General features: G+C 36.9%; 1 protein-coding gene across 1 annotated transcript in view; it reads left to right on the top strand.

Moving 5' to 3' along the window:
• The window catches only part of SLC9A9 (solute carrier family 9 member A9), a 208,924-nt gene that overhangs the window by 109,152 nt on the left and 73,246 nt on the right, over positions 1 to 26,526 (top strand). Inside the window, exons 10-12 of the mRNA XM_085298643.1 lie at positions 1,143 to 1,256; positions 3,135 to 3,246; positions 8,728 to 8,881. Coding sequence (XP_085154769.1) covers positions 1,143 to 1,256; positions 3,135 to 3,246; positions 8,728 to 8,881 — 380 coding nt within the window. The remainder of the gene's footprint in view (positions 1 to 1,142; positions 1,257 to 3,134; positions 3,247 to 8,727; positions 8,882 to 26,526) is intronic.

Here is a 26,526-nt window from a genome sequence, read left to right as displayed (position 1 = left end):
TATACTACTGAGGGTTATGCCATTTTGCCTCTGAAATTTGTTTTAAATATTTTTTCAGGCAGCTCTCATCTTTCTTTTGTTAGATCTTAGTGAATCTTATTGGATATTTATTTTTGGAAGCAGAAACATACTACAAAAAATACATAAGCCCCATTGAAGATGAAGAGAAATATCTCCATAGTAACATTCCTGATAGAGCAATTTATGACTGTTTTTAGACAGACTTGACAAAATTAGGCCCTAATTCTGTATCTGGATTTGTTAACATAGACTCCTGAGCCCACAAGTGACTTCAGAAGAGTAAAGTCTTCATCTTCACTTCTCTTGTACTAGGTAGCAATGACTGATTTTTTTCTAGATCTAGCTAATACAAAAATTTGTGTTTTATATTACGTTTTATATAATCATCTACAAATGCAATCAAGAACATCCCCTCAAGGCAAATAGCTGTTTTGTTTTGTATTGTTTTGTTTCACAGAAGAAATCCTTTCATAATGACATATCTTAGGCATACTTTATAATATGTTTAAATGGAAGCTGAAATAGAATCATTTGAAATGAGTAATTGATACTGATATCTATGCAGTGCAATAAGAATTATCTACAGGATAACATTCATGATAATAAAAAAGAAAATATTACATTTTAGAGGCACAGGTACTTAAAAATCCACTTAAGAAAACTTTTCCTCTCTTGGCAGGGGCACATACCCATCACTGTTTTGTGCATAGTCACTGATGTAATCACAGTCTGATTCATTTCCCAGGTTCATCTGTGTAAACATAAGTGAAGTTCAGTTCTTCTCTCAGCTTCCTTGCAATTTGCATTGAGGCTTGTATAACTCATTTGCTCTTCACATATTTTACCAATTGTCTGTATGAAGCTTATGTGCAAATCATATGAAAATGAGAGAAAAGATGCTTTTAAACAATGATTTTAAAGCTAAAAGCACTATCAACTAAATCACATACACTGTATAATAAATTGAACAGTTTTAAAATCCATCCTTGAAACAGATAACATTTCTGTTCCTTCTAGCTAAACAGTTCTGTATTCCAAGCTAATATTTGTGATTAACTATGTGATGAACAGAAGTTAGTTCAAGACATGAGTCATAACTATGTTCCTTCTCTCTTTTTAAGTTGTTCGAGTTCATGAATTTCCTGGCTGAGAATGTCATCTTCTGCTACATGGGACTCGCACTATTCACATTCCAAAATCATATCTTCAACGCTTTGTTTATATTTGGTGCATTTGTATCCTTTGCTTCAAATAACTATATATTTATATGTGTATGTGTGTGTGTGTATTTATATATATTTATGTACAAAGAATGTGTGTTCCATGTGAGCAAGATTGACATGAGGAAACCCATCAGTTTCTTACATGCTAAAAATCAATTCTTTATCAGGTCCAAAGACAACCGTCTTCATCACATGTATATCAATATCTGGCTCAGTGCATGTGAGTGAGCAGTCTTCTGGCAGCTGCTATTTTGCAGATATGCTACAAGGCAAACAGCTTTAAACCAAGTGGGGATTTTCTGCCACTGGGCTTGATATTAGGTTTTGAGGTGGAGTGGGAAATTGGGATATATATTGGGGCACATCTGTGTGGACATCTGCTGGCACAGAAAATCTTTTTGCCTATCCAGAGCCAGTGCAGAACTGTGGAGCTTCCTCCAAATAGATATGCGCTGTACGTAGAACTCTCCCAAAGCTATTTGAATGATATTAAGTCCTTAAAAAGCAAACAGTCCTGTATTGTGCAAAGCTTGCCTTTGTATTTGATATCTCTAGTGTATGTGGAATTATTCATATCATGAAGAGTGCCTCAGAGGTGGATAGAAAAAAGAGGCTCTGTCTTTAGTACTGCCATATTTTCTCAGCAAAGCCTATTGCTTACTTGTGCAGTGGTAGCATTTTTTTTCATTCTGACAGTTCATACAATGAATCTTTTTGGCTCAGAGCAGCAGCCCTTTGCTTATCACTTTTTGGTGAACTGCAGCAGCTTTGAAAGTTGAGACTGTAGTTTACCTGCAGTAATTTTTACATGCATTTTCCAAAAGAGTAAGAAGAACTAACTGTACCACAGCTCCCTTGGGTAGAGGTTGTTACAGAGGGCAGAGAGGACCCTCGGAGCCTATCGTGCACCACCACCACCATGCAGCAAGTCCAGTGTTGCACCCTGGACTCCTAGCAGGGGGGGCAGCTAAGTGTGAGAGCAGCACTCAACATCCCAGGTGGGAGACTGTGTTGCAGAGCACTGTGGAGACCTGGATCTGTTGTTTCCTCTCACTATGAGCTGACAGGTTGTACCAGAGTGGAGAACTCAGGACATACAGTCCACAAGTGAGACAACCATAGCTAACATGGGGGTTATCCCAAGTCCACAGGAGCTTTAAGCCAGCTCCTGGCCCTGCAGGTATGATGCATCCAGACGTTGCCACTCAGGGGCTTCCTCTATGCTACAACCACAGTATGTCCAGGTTCTTAGAACCATAATTGAGCCCAAAGAGTCACAAGACAAGAGGAGGATGGAACTTGCTAAAGGTCTCTATAAGGAGTGTGACTGTCTGGTTTTTAATCTGAAATAGCCCCTCATGTCTCTAATTAAGGCAACTTTTGTGATAGCTCCACAGAGGAATAATAAAGAACTCCTTTCTAAAAATCTCTAAAGAAAAAAAGAAAAAAAAAAAAAGCAAAGAGTATGGGATATAGACAATATGAATTGTCAGGAAATAAGAAAGTAATCATGTCCAAAAGCACATTTATTCTTTGAAAATTGCTGCTGAAGGAGATAATGCCATCTCCGCAATTGATGATGGGCATTTTACTGAAAGACTGAAGATGAAGTCACATGTGATATAAATGTGATGAGCAGAAGTAGAGTGATTGAAGTGGAATATATAATGATGAATTTAAAACCAGGATGTCTGGGGAGACAATCTCTGCCACTGCAGTTTTATAATGAAATTGGAACCAGAAAGAATTCATGTGGTATGTAAAATATTAAGTGAGATAATCTCATATGTATTTTAATTACACTTTTAAGCTAACTTTGGAGAAATACTGAGTTAGCTCCATTTTTGTCAGTTGTTCCTCCACCATTTTCCTCAACATCTTACATTCTAGGTGGCAGTTTTCGTAGCAAGAGCATGCAACATATATCCACTTTCTTTCCTTTTGAACTTGGGTCGAAAACAAAAGATTCCCAGGAACTTTCAACACATGATGATGTTTTCAGGTAAGTGCTATTCTGCTATTTTCCCTGTCCATATTTAACATCTGACATAGAATTAAAACTCAGCGTAGTCTCTTCAAAGCTGCTCAAGCCAATGGGGATGTTCTCATCAACTTCACTGGGCTATGGACCTATTTTAATTATCTCTTTGGAAACCTATCACCCAGGAAGCTACTCTTTCGTTGTCCTTCATCTGTTTCTACACTTTCGTGCCATTTTAGAATATTCTATTTGTATGTTGTTTTGTTTTGGAGGCACTTGTAGTATACTAGACAGTAAGCTTACATACAAGGAAATAAATATCCAACTTTGAAGGTGTTAGTACCGATACAGATCTTTATCTTTGGCAGATATGGTCTTTGGCAGTTCTTTTTAATTTCAAAAACAGTTATACTTTGAAACATGAGACTAGCAGACTTTTAGTCCACAAACCTATTTTGCATATATTCCTGCCAGATATCTGATTGCTTTACTTTCTAAATTAAGTTTTACTGATTTTTAACTACAGTTAGCCCTGTAGGACCAAAAACATTCCAGGAGAGGGAGCCATGTTCTACTCTGATTTGTGCATCATCCAAAGAACTGTTAAATCTCAGCTAGAAACTATATTTTTGGACATGCACAAAATAGAAATATCTCCACTTAACTTTCTGATCCTAGTTGTGAAAAAAACTCTCTCACTTGTAAACTGACAGCATTTATTCACTGAAAGACATAAATACAAACCACACAATGCCATTTATAAAATCCTTTCCTAAAATGAGGAAGTCAGTACTTTCTTTTTTTTGCATTCTGTATGAAAAATCTATTCCAATTTTGATGGATAAAGGTTCTTGTTTGACAGCCTGGATATACACTGATCTATTTAACCACATAAGAACCAGGATACAATGGGCCATGTTTCAAGCTTCCTCATCAGGAATACTCCTCATCAGGGTGCCTCATTTATGCCTTAATAATTCCATGTCTCTAGAGCATGAACACTGTAGTTCACTTCTGTATCTATTCAATCCTTCTGCTAAAAGCTGCCAATGAAAATTCAGTTAATACCAGCTACATTGCAGGGAGAGATGATGACATACATCCATTAGGAACTGGTTTTCAGGCTACCTGCTCATCTCAGATTGTTAGCAGTGTAGAATGTGTATGTAGATCGCTCTAATACAGCTAGAAGGTGGCCAACTAGACACCCTCAGGAACTGGATTCAGATCAAAAGTCTAGCAAGTAAAGGTTTCATATCATTAATTATCTAGTTTCTGGGACCTGTTATTGCTTTTATTTTCCATCAGATAAAGTATGGATTAAAAAAATCTAAAATATATCATATCTTTAACTTTTCTGTCCTCATTTCCTCCAGTAAAATTTCATTCTCCACAGAACTAGAAGTAGCCTGCAGCGAATAGCTGAAGGTGAGAACTCTCACTTGCATATTAGGTTTCCAATACAATCTGTCAGCTGAGAACTGAAAATGGCAGTACTGAAAGCTCCTAAAATTTAAATGTTAAAATAGTCAGAAAAGTAACTTTAAACTATTTTCAAAGAAATACTATATTTTGTGGAGAGAAATGTCTTTACAGCACTTCCAAACAACAAAATGGCATAATGTGCAATTAGGGCAAAGAGACTGATTGCTTCTCACACTGCTATCAGGTGTAAACTTCATAACTCATGTAAGACATGGATTTTTCAATGTAATTGTACTTGTAATGTGCATTAAGATTTGTGCTCAGTTACCAATAATCTTCTAATTTACTATGAACTGATTATACTGTGCAGAGTGATGAACAGAGGAAACAACATCTGTCAGAAGAGAAAGTCAGATCTGTTATGGGCAAACAGGACACTGAATTCAAGCTGGGGAGGAACAGGCATATTGCCTACAGAAGATCAGCACACCTTTTGCAGCAATATTTTCCTATAGCATCAAGTTCTGAAAGATAGGAGGTCATAGGAAAAAATGGATTTCTCTCACCCTAGCCTAACACACCAAGATGTAGAAAACAGAGAATTTGGAGTTGGTTTTCCTTTCAACCATGTCATTTCCAAATACACCCAGTATTTATTACTGTCTCAATTAAGTTTTACTACCATATTCACCATGAATATCAAAGTCTGAAAAAAAAGCAGCTAAGATTAGGCAAGTACTCGGTTGATTAGCATTTGAGAATATATTACTCTGCCAAGTATGACTATTGAAGTCATCAAGTGCTACTTATAAGGAGCATTAATACATATGAGGAAATGTGGAAGAGTCAGGCATGGAAGTGGATTATGCAGCATTTTGATTTATTACATTCTTCATCGGTTTATGTCTCTCCTCTAACAATACACTACAGAGGATAGATTCACTTTTATAACTGTGTTTAATCATGATCTGTGATAAAATTCCAGTTCTGCTAGGTTTCTAGGTCCATTGTGAATCAAAACTAGATTAGTCCTTTTATAATTAAGTCTGAGCTTGTCATATTAAGTTTAACATCAACTAAAATGAACAGGCCAGTAGACTCTGATCATGCGAGAAAGAAATATTTTATGTTTTAAATTATAAGGGATCTAACACTCTATACTAGGAGTCTAAGCTGCGTAAAAAAAATGCCTCATTTTATTTCAGACCCTGATATAATGCCTTTAACTGATTTTAAAAAAGAAGGAGAGGAGAGGAGAGGAGAGGAGAGGAGAGGAGAGGAGATCTGAATGGATTTATTAATGGCAATAACGTGTTCACTATTAGAGCATCACTGCCATAGGAGTAGAGTAAGCACTATTTCAGACTTAAAGTATTACACCTTCCACTCTTCCAATGTCTCTACCTTTTTTGCACTTTCGTTTTCTCTCCAACATATAAATCAGCCAGTGGGAGGCTTGTGGGACACAACACTGCAGGGGTAGTTGCTGTTAATATAAGGCCATGCAACAGCAGTAAAGTCTGAAAGGGTGGAACACAACCGCAGAAGAAAAACAAAAAAGGTCTGTGCACAGACAACTATTGTGCAGGCACTTCCAAAATATATCTACACACTTGTTTATACATGGTGGTGGAGAGTGTAAAGTAAAGTAAAATTTTCCAAGAAGATAGATATAAAAAGAAATCAGCTAAATGGAAAATAAAGCAAGCAAGAAAAAGAAGGGAGAACTACTGTTGAAAATAAAATCCCAGATCTACATGGAGAAAGTCTCCTTTCCTGGCAGATTCTCTCCACACTACCCACAGACACTACTACTCTCCATGGTGGAGGGATGAGGTACGATGGCAATAGGTCAAGCCTTAGCTGTCTTATGGACCTCCAAAGCTTTGCCCTTGGGTGCCTTTCCTTAGTGCCCCCAGGCATGAAAGAATATCTCTTAAAGAGGAATTCCTAATGGCTGGAAAATCTGGTAGGAAATCTGTGATAGAGCTAAAAGGATCAATGGGTCACAACAGAGACAGAGAGCTGCTGTCAGTGCAGCAAAACTCTGACAGATGAGGGGAGAGAATCTCCACTAATGGCTCCTTTGAGCACTTCCCTTCTCCTGAGCCTCTCCCAGCTGCAGCTGAGGTACCAAGGCACAGTGGGGTCAGTCCTTCCATTGCTATTTGTTCGTATTTTTCCATAAGGAAATTTCCTTCTCTTCCTTATCTACAGATTATTTCTCTGTATATCATCTCTGAGGTTGTTAAAAATTCCCTTCCTTAATTTGTATTGTTATCTGGAAGATATTTTGATATGCTATCATTGTGGTCCTTGATTCTTGCCGAGTCTTTACATTTTTAGGCTTATTCACTTGCTTCCCACTGCTTTAGTTGGAAATATATGCATTGCTTGTTTGTTCATTTTATTTCAGATACATTTTATATGAGGCTAAATCAGCACTTTCAGAGCATGTTGAGCCTTTACAAGTGAAAGACACAATGAAGATATTCAATATTTCACAAAACTGATAACTAATAACTGATAAATGACCAGGTCCAGTCCTCAAGTAGCGGATGTTCTTAATTGCGTATTAATTAATAATTCTTTTTTAACATTCTCTCTTCCCCAAAGAAATGTTCTATATATAATATTGCATTAACACTTGTGCTGCCATTATCGAAAGCAGTATTGTTTTCACTCTAATTGTAGCCACCTAGAATTTAAGCAGTCTGTCTGAGCTAGTCCTCTAGATTACCAGTTTAATAGTTTGGTGTAGTGAAGTTTAACAGTTCTTCCCATGAGAGAACAGTAAACCATGAGCATCCTTAGAGGTGTCTGRTAAACAAAAGCAAAGCAAGGGAAAGCCTACTTTTTGACTTCTGTGTCATTTTCATAAAAGCAGGGATATTAAATGTGCTGCCACTGATCCCTTTCAGCTGGTGTAACTACAGCTTGCTGCTTGCTTGCACAAATTGCTTTGTGGTGTTCTGTGCATAAAGTGTCCATCATCTATACAAAATATTTCACATTCTGGCTCTGTGCTCTTAAAGAGCCTCAGTGTTCTCCTCCAAAAATAGCTGCTTTTAGCAGTTGATTAAATGATTCTGCATAAACCATCAGTGCTTTACAAGAGGTTTAATTATTAGGTTTAATCTCTTGATACTTGCAAAGTACCTTTTGGATTCAGTGTATATTGTACACGTGCAATGACTTCGCTCTCTACAGTTTTCTACACTTATTTTGTAGGATTTTTTTTAGAAAACAATACAGAGAATTTAAATGTATAAATGAAAAGCATATATTCTATTATGCATCCAGAAATACTGGAGGGCTTTTTTCCCTCTTTTTTTGTGTCACCCTGTAAGGACCTATTTAGTTAGCTTATTACTACCTATAGGGCTTTTTCTTTAATTCACTGTTAGTTTTTTCACCAGCTTTGTAGCCTTTTCTGTTTACTCAGTTTCTGTAGGTGTGTAACTTTACAATTATTGTAATAATTGTAGTATATTAAGCTAGAGCTAAAAAACTGCAGATATCATAAATCCCCTTTTCAAATTCTTGAAAGTGTTATTTAAAAAGTGTTCATTTTTTTACATCATGATATTTATGACCCTTCTCAGCACATAGAAAGATATTAAAGAGATGAATTTTTGTATTGCTTCAAGCAAGAAACGGGTAGCCTATTTGGGCACAGATTTTGATCCCAGCACCCTTCCTCACTTATACTTTATCTCATGAATAGTCCCACTAAAGTGAGTGAAACTGCATAGGGAATAGATTTCTTTTTTTAACAAGCATAAAGCCCGATTATTACTTAATTGGAAATTATTCAAGGCAAAGAATTCCGTGGATGTAAAACAAGCGTGCGATTATTATGTGATTGTCAGGGTGGTTTCATTGTCCGCTTTTGCAAAGTTGATTGTACATGCATTAAACACCATGCTATCAATTAAGCATGATTCAGCATCTGTGACAAAGATGATCATGGTCTGAAAATTTCCTCTACCGTTACAATAGGGTTTGGGCTCAAAAGAGGTACATTTGGTTACTCCATCACGTTAAGTTTGCATGTCTTTTTTTTTTTTTTTTAAGGTTTACGTGGTGCAATAGCATTTGCATTGGCTATTCAAGACACAGAATCCCAACAAAAACAAATGATGTTTACAACAGCACTACTTGTTGTATTTTTCACAGTCTGGGTGTTTGGTGGAGGCACAACACCAATGCTCACATGGCTTCAGATCAGGTTAGTACTCTCTTTAAAATATTAACAATCAAAATACAATGAAATCAGTATGCTCAATCGCTAAATTCATACAGCTTTCTACGGCCTACTTATATGCTTTTTTATAGAGAGTTTTACAAGCACAAAACTAGTGTTTGTCTTTTAATACTTCCTAAGGTCAAGTAGGTATGGATACTAGCTGCTAGAGGTAACTCCAGACCACTAGAAATAGGATCTTCTCAAGCTCGTTACAGGCTTGGACCTAGGTCAGATCCATCCTCGATTCCTATGAGCCTGTTTCGTTACCATTCTTTTTAAACACCATGAATAGTTGTTAGCAGTGTTCTCCTTACTGCTGAAGATATTACACAAACATGTCATGAATAATGCATTTCTGAAAATACCACATTCACACTTTCATAATACAAAAGCACAGAAAGCAAGAAATATGCTTGCACAGCTTGGTGGAAGATGACAGTGGAATCTGTTGGCATTCTCTAGGGGTAAGAGTGTGAGGCTGTGTGTGCGTGTTCCTTATCAACTGTAGAAAGGAAGAAAACATTTATTTAATTTTGTTTATTCATAATTGCAGATGGGATTTTTAATCAGAAATGTAAGATGTACTTTCACTGAATGTTAATTCTGTGTAGCCCATACAACATACATTTCTACTTTTATTTGATTTTACTTTATCTGATAGGACATACCAGCACATAGGAACGTTCAGCCTAGAGTATATTTTTATATACCACTATTTATTCTCTCAGTTCACATAATTATGACTGCATGATATCAAAACTGAGTTAGTTGCTAAGAACATTGCCTTCCTTGCAGAGGCTGTGTCACAGACCTGAACATCCTAATTCAGTGATTCAGCTCTGAGCTGTGAGAAAACTAACTACTGTCTGCCGCACGGCAGACTGGAAAAAAATGTAAGCTCTTTCTCAAAGACATGTGAGCCAGTTACTTCCCTTTGTGTAAAGAATTTAATACGAACTTCTTAATTTACATTACTCCTGTAAAATGCCAGAAACTTTTGCTCACACGGTGTTTGCCGTTATGCCTTGCACTATCCTTCCTCAGAGGAAGGAGCTGTTTGGAGTTTGCTCACAGACCAACAGCACATACCCTGTAGTCTTCTACCTTTCCTCCAGTCGTCATTTTGGAGGTTAGGGGCTGAGAACTCCAAAGTTCAAGGAACCGTCATGCAGGGATTTCCAATGACAGTGAAGGACATGCTATTTACCAATCTAGCCAGGTATTTCTTAACCATATGAAAATTACCGACACTGAGCTATTTTAAATGAGTCCAGATTATTCCCAGCCTTCCTCTCAGAAGATTATCTGGAAACAGCTGCAGAATTTGTCTACTGTTTCTGGGTCTATCAGATTCCTTGTAAAATTACCTTGATCACCTTATAACCTCTACAGCTAAGATTAAAAATTCGTTTTACCTGATAATATACTAGAAAATCTATTGCATTGGTGTATCATTCAGCCATTGATTAATTAGCACTCATTGTTTTATATGTACTCCTTCACTGCATTATTTTTTAAATTACTTCATAATCACTTCATATTCATAAATGACAATGAATGACATGGGAGGTTAAATGAGAAAAAGGAGGTAAATAGGAAGCTGGTATGAAGAGTGTTTAATTTTAATACAGCGTCCTGCCCAATGCGCTTTTTTTTTTAAACTCTATTTTTAGTAATAACAGTCTAATGCTATTTCTGAGATCTGGTTGCTTTGTAATCTGTTCAGGATTCACTGCAATGGTTTCTAATGTCACCAAAGAAAACCTCAGCACCAATGCAGGGTTGTAATTCATAAATCCTTATCATTTATTCTATATATAGCATATGCTTTGCTTGTTTACAAAGTGATGTCTGTTTAACAAGCCATCATGTCAGACTGTTGCTATAAAACACTAGCTGAAGATAACTAAATTGGAGCTTCAACAAAGAGCATAAATAAAAGCTTGCAGACAAAGGACTAGCATTCAGATTTACTGTATAAACATAAAATGCAGGCATCCGTATGTAATGTGGGAGCTCTATATTTCCTTGATAGTACTTGATACTATCTTGAGGGTAGTAGTCATGTGTCTAGTCTACTGACACACTTAGGTCATTAGATGCATGTCCTTATCTAGCTCTTTAGGAAATGCAGTTTAAAGTGATCATTGCCAAGTGCTTTCACTAGCAAAAGCAATTCCATTGGATACAGTGGCATTTCTTCTGCTACTTAGAATTATCCAGAGGTGAAAACATCTGCAAGAGTACAAATGAGAGGCTGACTTTCATTTTAACTATTCATACTATTAAATACAAGCATATTCATCTTACTTTACCCATCTGTACAATAGATACTATCAAAGACACCAGAAGTAGACAGCCATTACTCGACTGAAATGCTCATGTTTGTCAGTATGCCTTCTGAACCCCAGCAGATCTACAAGGCAGACTGAGTAGCCAAAGAATTTGTTTTAGTAACTGAGATATAGATTCTTGTAGAATTAAGGTGTTAAGTTCCCACTTAGTCTCTTGACACCAACACACACAGCTTTAAGTACTGCAGATGCATGGTCAAACTAAGAGAAAGACATAAACAGGTATTTTTAATTAAAAAAGTATACTGATGCCAGTTTTATCTTTCTAGTGAATATTTTTAACCATCTTTTATATTTATTACACCCCTATATGGAATTCTGGCCTTAGCTACCAGCATTTGTCATCTTAGTCTTAAGCAAGCAATTTTGCTAAGTAATTGTATTCAAAAGTGATGGTAATTGATACCAATTAATACGTGGCTGCATCCTAGCAGACGTGGATTTGTTGAGAGCGCTATGAGGTTCCTCCCAGTTACACCACCTTGCTTGGGGCACAACATCCAGTATGTTTGCAGCTGTGCCTGAATGGTAGTTCAGAGCGGCACCTACACCCGTCTTTTCTACAACATTTGGAGACAAAAATTGTAGCTGGGAGGGTTCAGCTCACAAAGTAAAGGAAGACTGTTCAAAATTGATATGACTGTGAAGAGTCCCCATGAAATGGGTTGGATGTCACCAATTACAGACAGAAGAGACGAAGCCAGTGAAACACTGCACCTATGCCTATGAGTACAGGATTGAGTGGTTTCACACTAGCCCTCAAGCGTTCAGCCGGTGTGAATTTGCATTGGACACCATTGCAGGGCAGTTTGATACCACTTCTGGAGTGATTCCTCAGTGCTTTAGAGAATCTGATTCATCCCTGTTATCCACATCCAAAGCATTGTGCTGGATCACTTAATCTAAACAACTAGAAATAAATTTATTCACATGTCAGAATTAAATAAGTACTTACAGGAAATGAAAAATATATCAATGGTTGCATTAAGTTCACAATGACCACATCGGACGTGGTCACCTGCGTCCCTGTGTCACCTAAGAGCTGCCAGATAAGGCAACATCGGGGACAGAAAACATCAACCATGTGGTGATTCAGCAAACAAAAGACCAATACCGAGTGTGCCTGTATTGCCAATTAACTGTTTTCTCGTAAAATGATTATCCAGAAGGTAATTTATTTTATGGAATGAGAGACATTCAGCAGATAATAAAAAGGTATATCTGATATCTGAGACTATTTGGATGAACTGAATCTTATTCACATATATTTTAATTTCTGCCCACTCTAGCCATGAGTAGGCTGCAATTCTTATCAGTAGTTCAGGAGATGCAGCTCTTACGTCTTCAAGATTCATCATTAGTCTTAACCTCAAGATAAGTTCCTAAGTTGACACGTTACTGACAGTTTACCCATATTTAGAGTTTAAATTATTATATTATAATAGATTAAATTAGATGATTATTATTATTATTATTATAAATCTATCATCCATTAAGTTAAAGATATGTAAAAATAATGTAAATTACAAATAATTAACACTAAGATAATGCACTGAAGATACCATTTGCCCTACAATAATGCATTGCAGTCGTAGTTGATGAAAAAGGGAGTTCACAAGATCTGTACAGCCTTTTAATCATATATTATTCTCTACACATTATACTGTGTTTCAATGATTTATTGCACTGTCTCTGTAATTTACATTAAAAAATTCTCATAATGATGACCAAAACTCCTCACATATCAACAGAGTGCCAGGGAAAAAAAAACAATTTTTAAATAATAGTAGTAATATTCTTCTTAAAAGTCAATATTTGTTTCCATAACATCTGGAATTTCCATAATCTTCCACCTGTCCTCACATCAGTAACATCAGATCTGTTTTTTTTTATTATTATTAAAATTCAGCTTAATGTAAATAYAATCTATCACTCCATTTTTAGAGAAAAGATGTGCCCTCACAGGTAACTACCAGATGACTTCTTCATAGATTATGTATGGCTTAAACAATTCCAAACTGTTGCCAAATCATGTAGTATGATATATGTCAAAATTAACCACCAAAAATGGGCTCTGTTTCATTTCCCACTTCATACAGCAATGTCACTTAATTACGTTGCAAGGTTGCAGAGGCCAGCTGTGCTGAAAGCTTTTATAAAAAGAAGCTTAAATGCATACCAGGAGTTCACCCAAGTTTATTAATGTTCACTACCCCAGCTCCCTTACTTTAACAAATGAATTACATTGACAGACATATTCCTACTTAAACTATAGCTTGGCTATAAGAAGGATTCTGAATGCCCTGAAAATCTTACCTATTAATGGAAGAATTTATGTTTACACATCCCAAAACACAATTTTAAATGAAATCCATACTAATCATTCTAGTTAATTTACTAACCTATTTACCCATGCAGTCTAACCTTCAAAATGAGTCTTAAAACTCTTGACAAAGTCTGAATATTTTTAAACTTTGTTGTAATAGAACAGGACATATATTTTCAAAACTTTCCTATTTATTTTAGCACTCTCCCTTTTTTAGATGCCTTAAAACTGAGTTTCAGGACTTGCTGTGTTGCCTTTCTGAAAATCAGGWCCTATTTAAATATTCTAAGCTATCTGGCACAGGAACGTAACACCTCTGAGCATGCAGGCACATGCACAGTCACTTGCATAGTTGTCAGCTAGACTCCCAAGAGCAGAACTGGCTCCACCACATTCCTAAATAACACTTTATCCGTTGGTTTATCTGAGAGTTATAACTGGTAAAAAAGTTTCCTCTACTCCCCATGTGAAAGGACTATAATATACTGCTTGTGGTAGATAATGAATAAACCTGCATTAGTGTATAAGAATGATGCCATGATATATCAACAGCAAAACAAAGATAGCCATTTAAGCATGAGGTTCACAGTCAAATTGAAGTATTCAATAAATGTGCCTTCAGAGATGTTGAGTATTACCTGCTAATGCTTTCAGATATATGTCTCCTTTCATTCCCCATACTCTGATTAAAAATAGTGAGCTACATTTTACAGTAAATCTTCTGTGAGTGGATGGGGGATAAARAATTCTCCTAACAGGCAGAGCAGAAATAAAAAAGCTGTTAATAAAGCATGTCCTATAAAAGTATTGTTGTGCTAGATCTTGTTTGTTTATCATTGCCTCCTGTGAAAATCTTTGTCAAGGGATTTGCAGACACTTTGTGCATCTTTTTGCAGCAGTTGTTCTGTGAATAAGGAGATTTTTATTCCATTATCTGAAGAAATACCAAGCAGCACTGAACAGTGATTTTTAATAGTGTGTCTATCTTGTCATCAATATGTATTTTACAACCTGGCTATGTCTGGATGCCCTTGAACTCCAAGACATGCCATTATTCACCTACAAAATCTCTAGTTCACCTTAAGCTTTGGATTCAGAACTCCAGCTTTCTCTAAGCACCAGTGCAGAAGCCWGGCATACCACAACATTTCATGGGGATGACAAAGGTTGTCCAAACTCATTGCACTTTTCTATCTGAAAGCTAACACAGCAAATCAAATTAGTGAACCCAAACTATTCTTCAATATTCAACTATTGCCTTTCCTACATTATAAATAGCCCAAACTTCCAGATTCACTTTCAGATGTTTCCCAGAGCTCTGCTGACTCTTTTCACTGTCCATACTCCAACTTTATAACTACTGGCAGCTATTTTTTTGACTAAACCTAAAACTAAACCTAAAAATGTCAACTTCATACAATTGCAAAGCTTTTTTTGCACGGATGGTCTCTGAAGATAAATAGCAGCTGGTCGTTCATTCACACTACACTGGCATAAATGCAGCATACCTTAAYGTAGTCAGTGATCTCTGAGAACACAAAATATAGAAATGCGCCAAGTGTAAAAAAAATCTAACTATAAAAATAGTCTAATGAACGTAACAACAGGAGGAGAGGATTCATATCCTATAAACTAAAAGTCCTTAGATCTAATTATTTGAAGTGATTAGATAAGTAAATAGGGTTTCATTGCTGTGGGGAGCCTTTTCTGTTTTGTCAGGGAAACAACACTGACTGGCTGGGTGTAGAATGCAGATAAACTGGGCACAATATTGTTATCAGCGTGAAAAAATATCTGCCATTTGGACAGGTCAAGCAGGCAGTAACCCTACCCCTTGTTCCTGATCTAAAGCCAYGGAGGAAAGGACAAATCTGTTAGCGATGATGCACAGATACAGCTCTATCATGTTAGTCATGAAGCCACCAAAGTTGTCTTAAGGATGCATTTGGCCCTTCCATTCATTCCTTACAGACTGAATCACTCATTCCCCAACTCAAATATATAGTCCTTATAGGAATTACCTCTCTATACTTTCACTGTAAATCCGCATTGAAAAACACTGACAGAACATAAGAAATCAGACTTGGAGTTGCAGAAAGACTTAATTGGAAGACCTCTCACCAACTTATATGATATATTGCGATTTTGGCAAAGTAAATTTCTAAACGATTACAGTTCTATTCTKAGATTTTGTTGTTCCACTTTCAGAAGTCCCAGGATAAAACACAAACAGACTGGATTCTTTTGTATGGATTCCCTTGCAGTATGGCTACAGCACTCTTTTCTAAATGAAAAAGAAAAAATATTCTAGAGCTGTATCCAAAACATTCTGAGAATTTGGCTTAGCTGCTAATGATTTTGAAATAAAGCCAACTATTTGACTGTCTCATCTAAAACATTAAATTATGTTATTCAGTGTTACAGTGTTAAAGAAAGAAGATCAAAACACTGGTAACTTCTAACCTCCCACCTATTTCCATATTGCAGATCAGCTGAATAGGATAGGAAATGAGCATTCAGCAGACATCAACACCCCAAAGACATGAGCCAGTAGAGTCTGCTGTCATTGAGAATGCTTGTGTATCTCTCTACACTTAAAAGATTTCTTGGATAAGCTATTYCTTCAAGAAGACAGGATTTTGGCACCTTCAGCACCTTCAACTCTATAATCCATTGCTCTAATGGCAGGGTCTGAGAATGATCTTTTTGATCTCTAAAAATGAGCAAGGAAAGCTGAAGGAAATATGTTTTCTTATCAGAATATCACATTGGGGATACAAAGCAGGGCAYTGGAGGGAGCGGGTATAGAGAGGTGACTTGCCAGCTTGTGGCCATTGCAGTGGTTATCTACCAGTTAGAAGAATTGCTTGTCACAGTAAGTTTCTGCGCTTATTGCAATCCTTTATAAACTGGTTGTAAAGTGCCAAGGGATAGAATTTTATGATGAAACAACTTTTGCTACAGCATAACATTGACCAGTATTATAGTGCTACTGTTCCAATAACAGAAATATTCTTTTCATTATTCTGAAACTCTGTGGTAGTTTTTTATCATGAAATACAAATCTTTCTTACTAAACATCTGCCTACTCTGGGTTTTGATGGAGTTTAGTTCTGATTTGTGAACATATGGTATAGCATCTGCATAGCTTTATTCATTCTCCTTAGTCAAATCAGAGTTTTAGCAGAAAATTACACCTTTTCTTCAAGACCATATTTGTAGGGGCAGTCTGTGTAAATGGGGTCTCTGGAAGAGATGGTGATGTAAGTGCACTCCTATCTGACCATTGCTTAATCCTAGCAAGATGTGCTAATTAGAAGTCCCTGGAAAAGAGCAAATTGGCTTAAAAGCAATCTAAATAAGACACAGGCAATGTTAAAAATCATGTTTGCAAATCATGGTCTCCATGATTTTCAAATCAGCCTCTGTTAGCAGCATCTGCTGTTCTGTGGGCACAATGCTGGATTCATGTATTACTCAACACTGAGTGCAGTGATCAAGCCATTACCATAAACTCTTCACCTTTAATTTRACACCTGGTCTTATAATGCTAAGTGGAGCAATGCCTTCTCTAATCTTACCAGGATGGGAACCACCTTTAAGTARGACCACCTTTCTGTGCAGCTCAGAGACACAAAATTATACTATTAGGTAAAGTTTATTCCAGGTTACTGATCTATCAAGGATTGTCAGGTTCTGCTCCATGTTGCTCCTTCTGCCTGCCGTTCGATTTCACCCGCTGCTGGAAGCACTGCCATGACTATGTTCTTCCAGTCACAGTGCTGTGAATACTTGTGGACTATCTAATGCTGCCTGCTAGTGGGATAGCAAGAGAGAAGGTAATATGTGTAAAGGAAAACCCGTAACTTGACCACTGCACTGGGAAGAMTGTGTTCTGACAACTGTTACTGGCAAAGAAGCTGCAGTCAACCGGGTTAAGAATAGTCCAGTGAGAATATTGCACTCCACTGCCACGTTCTGCTCTGCTCATGATGGTACGTCTCCTTATAGCCATTTATTGTGAACTAGATTCATTTAGGGGAAAGAAAAGGAAGGAGTTTGTTCTTTACTGTTCCTCATTTCTCCCTAACTGAAATAGAGGCTTACTTTGAGTAAATACATCTAATCTTTCCTTTCTCAGCCCCATATAGGAGTGCAAGAAGTAAAACAAGTTTATCCATTTTCCCTCCTGAAACACAGCTAGTCCTTGAGATAYTCTGAATTGTTTTGCTCATATTCCTTTGAACACATTTTCCTTTCACCATTTGTTAAGAGGAAGGAAGGTCAGTTTAGAAAAGGAGGTTTAATTAAATGTTTTCTCCTGGCCTTGGCATACTCTGCCTTCTATAACTGTATTCCTTTGGGTCATATTTTCTCTACAGCCCTAGAAAACAATATAGCAAAATGAAGGATCCTTTGATWTACTATTGAAAAAAGAATGACAGCCTAAGTATCTCCAACTGTAATTTGTGAATGACCACAAAACAGAGACATACAGGTAAATTAAAGACAGTATATTTTTAAGTACCATTATATTTCTGTGCACCTCATGCTATTATGGATTTTTCTTTTGTTTTGTTTTAGAATACTCATAATCAGCCTAACTGGTATTTCTGCTCAGATAGCTCCAGTGAGCAAAGCTCGCTCTTTGTTTCCAGGGACAGGTTCCTCTTTAGCCATAGTGCAGTAAGTGTCTTAAGTTATGCTGCAACAAATATTCCTGCTGGGAGTTCAGTTCAGCCAAGCTACTTCTGCCCATTGAGTTAACCCAGACACACTTTCAACAGAGATCACACTGTCTTCACCTAAAAAGTCTTTTAAATCCTGAAATCCAGAAACACCTGTAATTAAGTGTAATATATCTAACCATTAACACTGCAATTATTTTTAAATGGCTACTGTACTAAGTTGGCCAGCTATATACACTKGCTAACATATAAAAGACAGCAGTTTGCCTCTTTTAAAGATTTTAAAAGATAGCATCTTTTATACTGATCATAGTTTGAATATTCCTGTGCTAAYGACCACTAGGTCGTTAGGAGATTCTGTTACTTCAGCCATATCCCTTTGTGTTTCTTCAGCCCTACTGTCCTCTCTTCAGCTTGCAGCTTGTGCCCTTTCCAAATGGCAAGTTCATTAATTTAAGGGAACATCAGGTTTATGATCTACCACAAATTGTGATTAAGCACTTGAGTAATTTTCATGATGATACATTGATTATGTGTGACATAGACCACAGGGAGCACAAGATCAGATTTTGGTATATCACCTCATCYCCTTTGATCTGTTGTCGCAGTACAGACTAACTAAAAGGCTGGTTTAGAGTCCAGCTAAATATCACTTTGCCTTTGCCACCAGCTCTGGGTTTAAAGCATAGTGGGTGGCATAACAAGAATTAGGGAACAGTTGTGGGAAGACAGCAGCAGTACACGATCTGGTGTTCCTGTACATGATATATATCAGGAAGCTAACAAACTCTTCCCAGGGCACACTCGAACTGACAGGGTTAATAAAATAGCTACTTTCATAATAGTAGCTAGAGCACGATTAGCCTGATAAATGCTATAAATCAAGAAGCAGTATGAAATTGGACACTAAATATATGGGATGTTATTATAAAAAGAGAAATTGGATAATTTCCTTTCATTTTTATCTGAAAATGAGAAATCATCCAGGTAATGAATCTCAGTGATCTGCTAAAATGCCTATCATTTATTTCTGCTAAGATAAGGTTTGTATTTGATCTATTGGAGTTATTCACCGTCGCATTTTGCTTGAATGATACTAAACAAGGTTTATAAACATTTGTGCTCTAACAGTTGCTGATAACAAAATACCAAGACCAAAATACAGACTTGGGCTTTCCAACTGACTGTGAAAGGTAGTCCTGGGCAGCCRCTGCACAGGGAGGTTTGGGGCTGCAATTCTGAATTTAGGGGCATGACATCTACCTGACTCCTGCTGCCACTTTGTTGATCCTTATTGGCCACAGGGGTCTAATTCTGGGCAAAGTCTCCTAACGTAGCAGATAGACAGTTAAATCCCATCTCACATATCTTGTATTTCTACCTCCACATGGCTRTTGAAAACAGAAGAGGAAGGAAGGAAGGAAAGCAACACTTTTACTGCTGGCATATTTGGTACAGAAGAGAGGGAAAATTACACAGCACTGAGAAAGATTCATGCCTTTCCATTTACTAGGAACATATGATAGGATAAATTTTCCACATCCCAAAAGTCTGAAATCACTTACAGGTATTTCCAGAAAATCATAAGTAAGCTTGGAATAGAACCCATCTATTCTGWTATCCAGTTTAGGATTTGTCTCCATTAAAAGATTTTATTATTTTTTAAATTACTGTTGCATTGAAACATCTGAGTATACACACACAAAAAAAATCTTCCATTTCTTCCATTAACACCTTTCTTCCATTAAAACCTATCACCCTATCATACAAAAGGTAGCTGTTATACAGTAGGCAAGCCAATGAAGTTGTCCAAACTACAAAAAAGGAATCAGTCCTATCTGGAAATAGTGCTAGGAAACTGTTTAATTTTCTGTGACTTTAGAACACACTGGTGGTTTGGTACTTCACACCAAGCTATGCCAAGCAATTTGGACCTTTCTCTTTGTGTAACTAGCCYACTACAATGGAACTGGTGCAAGCAGATGACTTGAAGCATGCAACAAAATACTGATCTGTTTRAGAGTAAAATAGAAGGAGGTGCAAAACAGTTTGAGCCCCTAAAAGTTTGGGATAAATATGTGGTATGAAATCCTGGCTCTAGGAAAAAATAATGACCCAAGTTTATTGAGATGAATCATATACCACAGCTTTGTAGATGTTCATCAAGATACCTTTGAACATTTCATTTCAATTGTATGATTTTTTTCATTTTATTTTGCCTTAAAATATCGTTTTTGTCTGAGAAAATAGTATTTCTCCATTTAACTTTTTTGGGTTTTTTAAGATTTCTTGTGGTTTTCTTTCTTCTACTCAATCTTTCACTCACTATAAGAACATTTAATTCTGTTTTTAAACTACACATGAAATGGAAAAAAATTTTATATGTTTTGTTTTCCAAAAAGGAATTAGATGCTAAATGGGAAGAAAACTATGATACAAAGCTTGTTGCAACTCTAAACACATCAAAGCACATGTGGGTGTAACCGGGTGTAGCAGGCTTTGCAGTGCACCTTGGTGGCTTCAGCCGCGTGGTGGACGCGCCACCCGTCTCCCCACTCAGCCGCTGCTTAAGGTCAGAACTTCACAGCCTCTCCACAAAGTTGCCTTATTTATTACCTAAACAGCTGAGGACAGGCACAAACCTCAGTTCTTATGAAACATTCCCGCTAAAATTCCAAACTTTCTGTTCTTTTTTTAAATGTAGGTTGAAGAAAAAGCTCTGGCACTCACTTGCTTCAGAATTAGTTGAATGTGAAAGGTTAATTAAAGAAGATATTTAATAACCAAGGCTCTGTGTAGCAGTGTGGGCTTTTAGCATTTACTAAACAGCTAATTACACTATAACACAGGCTTTTTACAGTGAATTATCAGTGCAGAAACAGCCCAACAGTGATTTGCTAGTTAGTACATCTGTGAGATTAAAATGAGAAAATTACTTCTTATCTCAGCAAGGAAGTAATTGATTTCAATGCACTTAAAAATATAATATCGGCTGCATATTCAAAGAGATAGCACATTTTGTCACATAATGACAAATAACAATTTGTTATATAACAGAATTTCAACATAAAATTATTCCTTTTAATTTATAAATCCCAGTTTTCTTTGTAAATAAAAATACAACCTAAGGAGAAATTCCCTAAGTCTTAGTTCACATCACTGCCTGGGACATTCAGTTTGTTAGCTGTTTTTTTTTGTTGTTGTTGTTGTTGTTGTTTTTAATATGTAGTCAATCTTTCTTTTTGCTTCTTCATTGATAGCCATAGTTTACTTAAGCTGAATGCTTGCTTTTTCAAATAGGCCATCAAAATAGCAGGCAGAGAAATCTTTGTAGGAAGGCTATCTTACTCCAGTCAACTACAGTTACCTGGAAGAGCTTGTGGTATTTGAAAACATGTTAAAATGTGATGAATWAAAAAAAAAAAAAAAAAAAAAAAAAAAAAAAAAAAAAGAAAGAAAGAAAAAGAAAAAGTTCTATATTTAAATATTCCTGACAGAGAATTGGATTCCCTCTTCTTACCACTCGTGATTCTTTCTTATGTAGCAGTACTACTACTACTACTAAAGGTACCTGAAGCAAGAATGCAACATGTAATCGCAAGCCATATATTGACTTTTAATAAGAATATCCAAAGTAAAGTTAAATTCAGCAAATTTAACAAAAAGTTAAATTGAACAAATAAATAAATACAGCTGACCGTCAGCTGTTGTATTTTCTTTAAAGTTTCAAATTCACCAATACCAATGCCTTCCACTCTGGCTGTATTTCCACTTACAAGCCTAATGGCCTTCCTTACTGTGTACAAGTTGTATTAAAAACACAACTGGGTGCTGTTTATGTAAAATAGCTGAAATTGCAATCCTAAAAATGCACACTTTGCTGAATTAATCTTACAAGGTATTGTACCCTGTGACCTTGATACTTCCAGTTGCCTCAGATATCTGCTTACTCATTAAGCTTGGTCAGGACCCACAGCTTAGGTTCATGTATCTGCCTGAACCTCTGCAGAGTCTTGCTCAGTTTCTGCAGGAGATTTCTAGTCTACGCTCAGCAGGATTCCCGCAAATGCAGTGGCAGYCTCTGTTTTTATTTCAGACACAGCAAAAGAGGACATGCTCTGCATCCTCTTCCCTACTGCATCCCATCGGCTCGTGGAATGGACTGACTGGTGCAGTTCCTCTGCCTATTGGGATTCACACATATTTCTTCCACCTCTCTGGAGGTGTCCTAGCCCTCACGTCGCTGTGTGTTAGCCAGTTCTGCCTGTGCGTGCCTATGAATACCTGAGATGAGGAAAGCTGAGAAGGCAGAAAATAATTTTAAGTAATTGAACAAGGAAATGAGATAAAATTACTCCATAAGCTCATGTGTTTGCTTGGGAGGTTCCAGCTCCTGGCTGAGTAAGTGTTTCTGGTTGATGTAAAAAAGTTATAAACTAAAATACAGTCATGTTCTGGGTAGCAAAGTTAAGAAGCCAGGTCCCCTTGCCTCTACGTCACTGCAAMCAGCAGGCTACAGAATAATGATGCTCACGTGCTTCCTGACCTACTGACTCTTTCATATACACACATTTGAATTAGCTTAAGATCAAGTTTTCAGAAAAGACCAAGGATAATGTTTTTTCCTTCTGAAATCAGTGAGACTATGTTATCTCCCATCAACCTGACTGTCTCTCATTAATCTGAGAACCTCAGGCTTTGGGCAATTAGCTCCCATTTAAAATGAGTAACATTCAGTGCTTCCTTTTGAAACTGATGCTTGGGCATGGTTTAACGTTACACCKTTCCTGAAAGTATTACAAAAACTTYGGAGTCCATAAAATGAGTTGCCAGAGCTGCTTCAATAGTCACGTATCAGTTTACTGACCAAAAAAGCTGCATTATTCCCTTCTTTTAACTTTTCAAAAATACTACTTAAACATTTTCACAGTGACAATAATAAAATGCAACTTGATTCCAAAAGACAAGCTGCAGTCTACATCCTTTATAACTTATCTTCAATACAGTACTGCAAAAACAAACAGTGCACTGGACCCAAGCAATGTCAGGGCAGGTCTTTGTATTGCCGTATCATTTTGAAATCTAAGTCATAATGGCTGTGTGCCATTTTGCTATCGCTTACATTGAAATGTGAATTATAAACAAGTGACAGGTCCTCCAATTTAATTAGTCAAATGTCACAGCTTTCAATCCAATTTATTACATGTACCTCAATTAGCAATGCACTTACACAGAAGAAAAAACATGGATGCTTCCAAAAAGCAGCGGCGATATATTTAAAATGTAGAACTAATTAATCTTTTCATTGAATATCCCAGTGTGTCCAGCTTTCCTAGTTTTGTTGTTTAGACTGCAAGCTAATTTTGTAGAGCTCTCTAGATTCGTACCAAGCTAAACAGACTGCCAGCACACAACCAAACACACAGTTACACAAAATCCTTTTTTTTRGAAAGCCTAGCTTATTGATAATTTTGGCAATAGGATTTCTCTCTGAATAAGGGGAAAGTTTTATTTTATAGGACTTTGAAAAAACTAAAACAGCTTTTGTGATTTAAGAATCAGCTTTTCAGTATATTTTCTCTAGATCTCAACATTACGCCTTAAACATTCAGCAGATCCTTTAGATTTAAGAAGTACCGTCTTAGTGTTCACTGATTCATTAGGGTGCAGGTTATGTGGAATTTTTAAACATTAGAGTTTCCTTTCAGCTAGCAAGTTTTCYTGTTCTCGTTAGTAAGGTATAAAACTGAAGCCAGTGCTGAAGCATCCCACGTTTATGAATGCACAGGCGGGTCACGTTCGCCTGAAGGCACTGGCCCAGGAGGGTTACACGGCGCTCCGGGGAGCTGGGCGGCCCCGGACAAACGGGGAGAGACCCCCAGCTGGTGCCCATGGCCACAACATCGCTCCTTTATTTTCTTGGCTTGTAGGCAGGGGTATGATGTGTTTTGGGGGTCTCTCACTGAGGCAACTTCTCACTCTGGGCTTTCTCGCTTTGCCCCTTCATATTGTCATGCAAGCTAACGCTTTCGCTGTCATCCCTGTTCAGTTCCGAGTTGCCACATRTAGCTGCCTGTTCTTGTTTCTACAAGGCAAAAATACAAGTGAGATGAAGGAGAGTCCCTCCCTATCCTAACCATAATGCAGCAAGTATCTTCCAACACACTGCAGCGCAACACAGCATAAATAAAACTATGAAACTTTTCTGGATACTCCCTATCTTGACCTCCCAGTGCTCCTCCTCCACTTCCACTTCAGGCTTTATGCTCATGTTGTATATGGTTACAAGGCAAAAAATAAAAAAAAATAAATAAATAAAACACACACACCCCAAAAAAAAGCATAAAAGCTTTGAAGAATGTCTCCAAATGCTCTTGTAAAAAAGATAAAGGCTTTAATTGATTAAAATGAAAGTGCTTTATCAACCGTAACTACAGTGTCACAGATAATAAGTAGATTTTAACAAGTGGGTGACTAACCTTCCCCTTGGGTGCTCATAAAAGCCTTGCAAGCACTGGTGCAGCATAAAATCTCAAACAGCAAAGGCTTATGAGAGAGCCCCCAGCAAACCAAACAAGAATGTTAATTTTGTTCATTACCAAAAATAAAAGGGAAAAAGGAAATGTTTGACTACTTTAGTTTCCTTGAAATGGACCGAATTAGCAGAACCAGAAACTGTGTAGTCACGGTTGGCATGCTGACACAAGAGAGTAGCTAGTGTTCACATTTGAAATCTTTGCTTTCCCAAAATAAGCAAAGTATTCACAAATGCACAGTAAGCACCTAACAGTTCGTAAATTCTTCTGCATACAACATGACATCATGCAAATACATGTATACAGGTTGACTTTTACCCATCTAACAGCATCAGACCTGGGCCTCTGGATCATTTATGTCTGGCTTAAGCTCCTACCCTCTCCACATGAATGACTTTATTACCAAGCCATGCATATTTAAGAATATGAGACTATTCTGTTCTAGAGTGTAATATCAAGCCTTACATCTGTATTTTCTGAATTCCAGAAAAGGAGTTCACATACCATTGGATATGGACAGTTCCTATAGTTCTGGTTAAATATAGCAATTAAGATGTAAGTGTCTATCCTTTTTTATACACAAGTAAAATTCTTCTGCAAACCAAAAATTAAAAAATAAATAAATAATATCTATCAAAGMTATATTCTGCTCTGTGATCACTGTRTGATTAGTGGAACTTAGATTATTATTTATCATATCTGGTCCAAATGCATTAGAATATATTTTCCCCCTCTGCAAACTCTGTAATACAAAGAGGTCCAAAACAGTTCTAGAGTCTGTCCGTGAGCATGCACATGCAGGCACATTTATATTAATAAYAGCTTTTGTATTGTCCAGAATCGTAAACAGTGTGATCAGGACCTACTAATCAGTATCTGCTTTACAGCTGATGTTTTCATATGAATGACCATGATATTATTTGATACAGCCAAGTAAGAGCTAAATTTGTTGGCTGAAACTGGTGACATAGCCAAGTTGACATATTGCAAAAGCAAATTTCAATCAATCACCTAAAATCCACGCTGACTAAACTGAACATTTCAGCCATCAGACCAAGATTACAGTGGAATGAATCAATTAATGAATTAAAAACAACATGGAATGAGAAAAATATTAGATCATGAAGGAGAGYGTACTTTCTCCAGCACTTGCATCTAGACACTGTCTGCCAAAAGACTAGTACCCTTTATTTACTGTATCAGTAGTGCATATTTTTAATTGATTTTTTATTAAAATTGTAGAATAACAAAATCAAATTAAATGTCTTTCTTTTCAAATCATTCTGCTAGTCTTTGTTCTTGAGAAGCAAACTACAGTAAAAGAAGGGAAAGCCAAGTTTTCCGTGAAGCAGCGTTTTAGAGCGTYGTCTTCCTGAATGCCACTAGTGCTCGTGCTGGTGTTTTTTAAGTGGTTTAAGTTTTCCTACATCAGTGTGAAGAGGTGTTTCCCTACCATTAAAACTCATCGGGTAACAACTGTTGACACTACATATATTGGATAACTAAAATTTAGGCAAAACTCCTCCCCTCTTGTACAAAATATTTTACCCACTCTAACACTTTTCCCTGAGTTCTTCCTTTTACCTGTAATTTCAAACATAAAAGRAAGGTGAAAGACAAGAGCTGGCAAAACTAGCAAGTTTGCAGCTGGCCTTTCATACAACAAATGCAGGTTTTAATCTCATAATTCTTTYTCTATGTTTGTATGACTAAGTTGCGGCTG

This window comes from Rhea americana, unplaced genomic scaffold (genome assembly GCF_003343005.1).
Source record: "Rhea americana isolate MKP2758 unplaced genomic scaffold, rheAme1 scaffold_14, whole genome shotgun sequence".
Classification (NCBI taxonomy): domain Eukaryota; kingdom Metazoa; phylum Chordata; class Aves; order Rheiformes; family Rheidae; genus Rhea; species Rhea americana.
The sequence above is the reverse complement of the archived record's forward strand: the minus strand, read 5'-3'. Positions and strand labels throughout refer to the sequence as shown.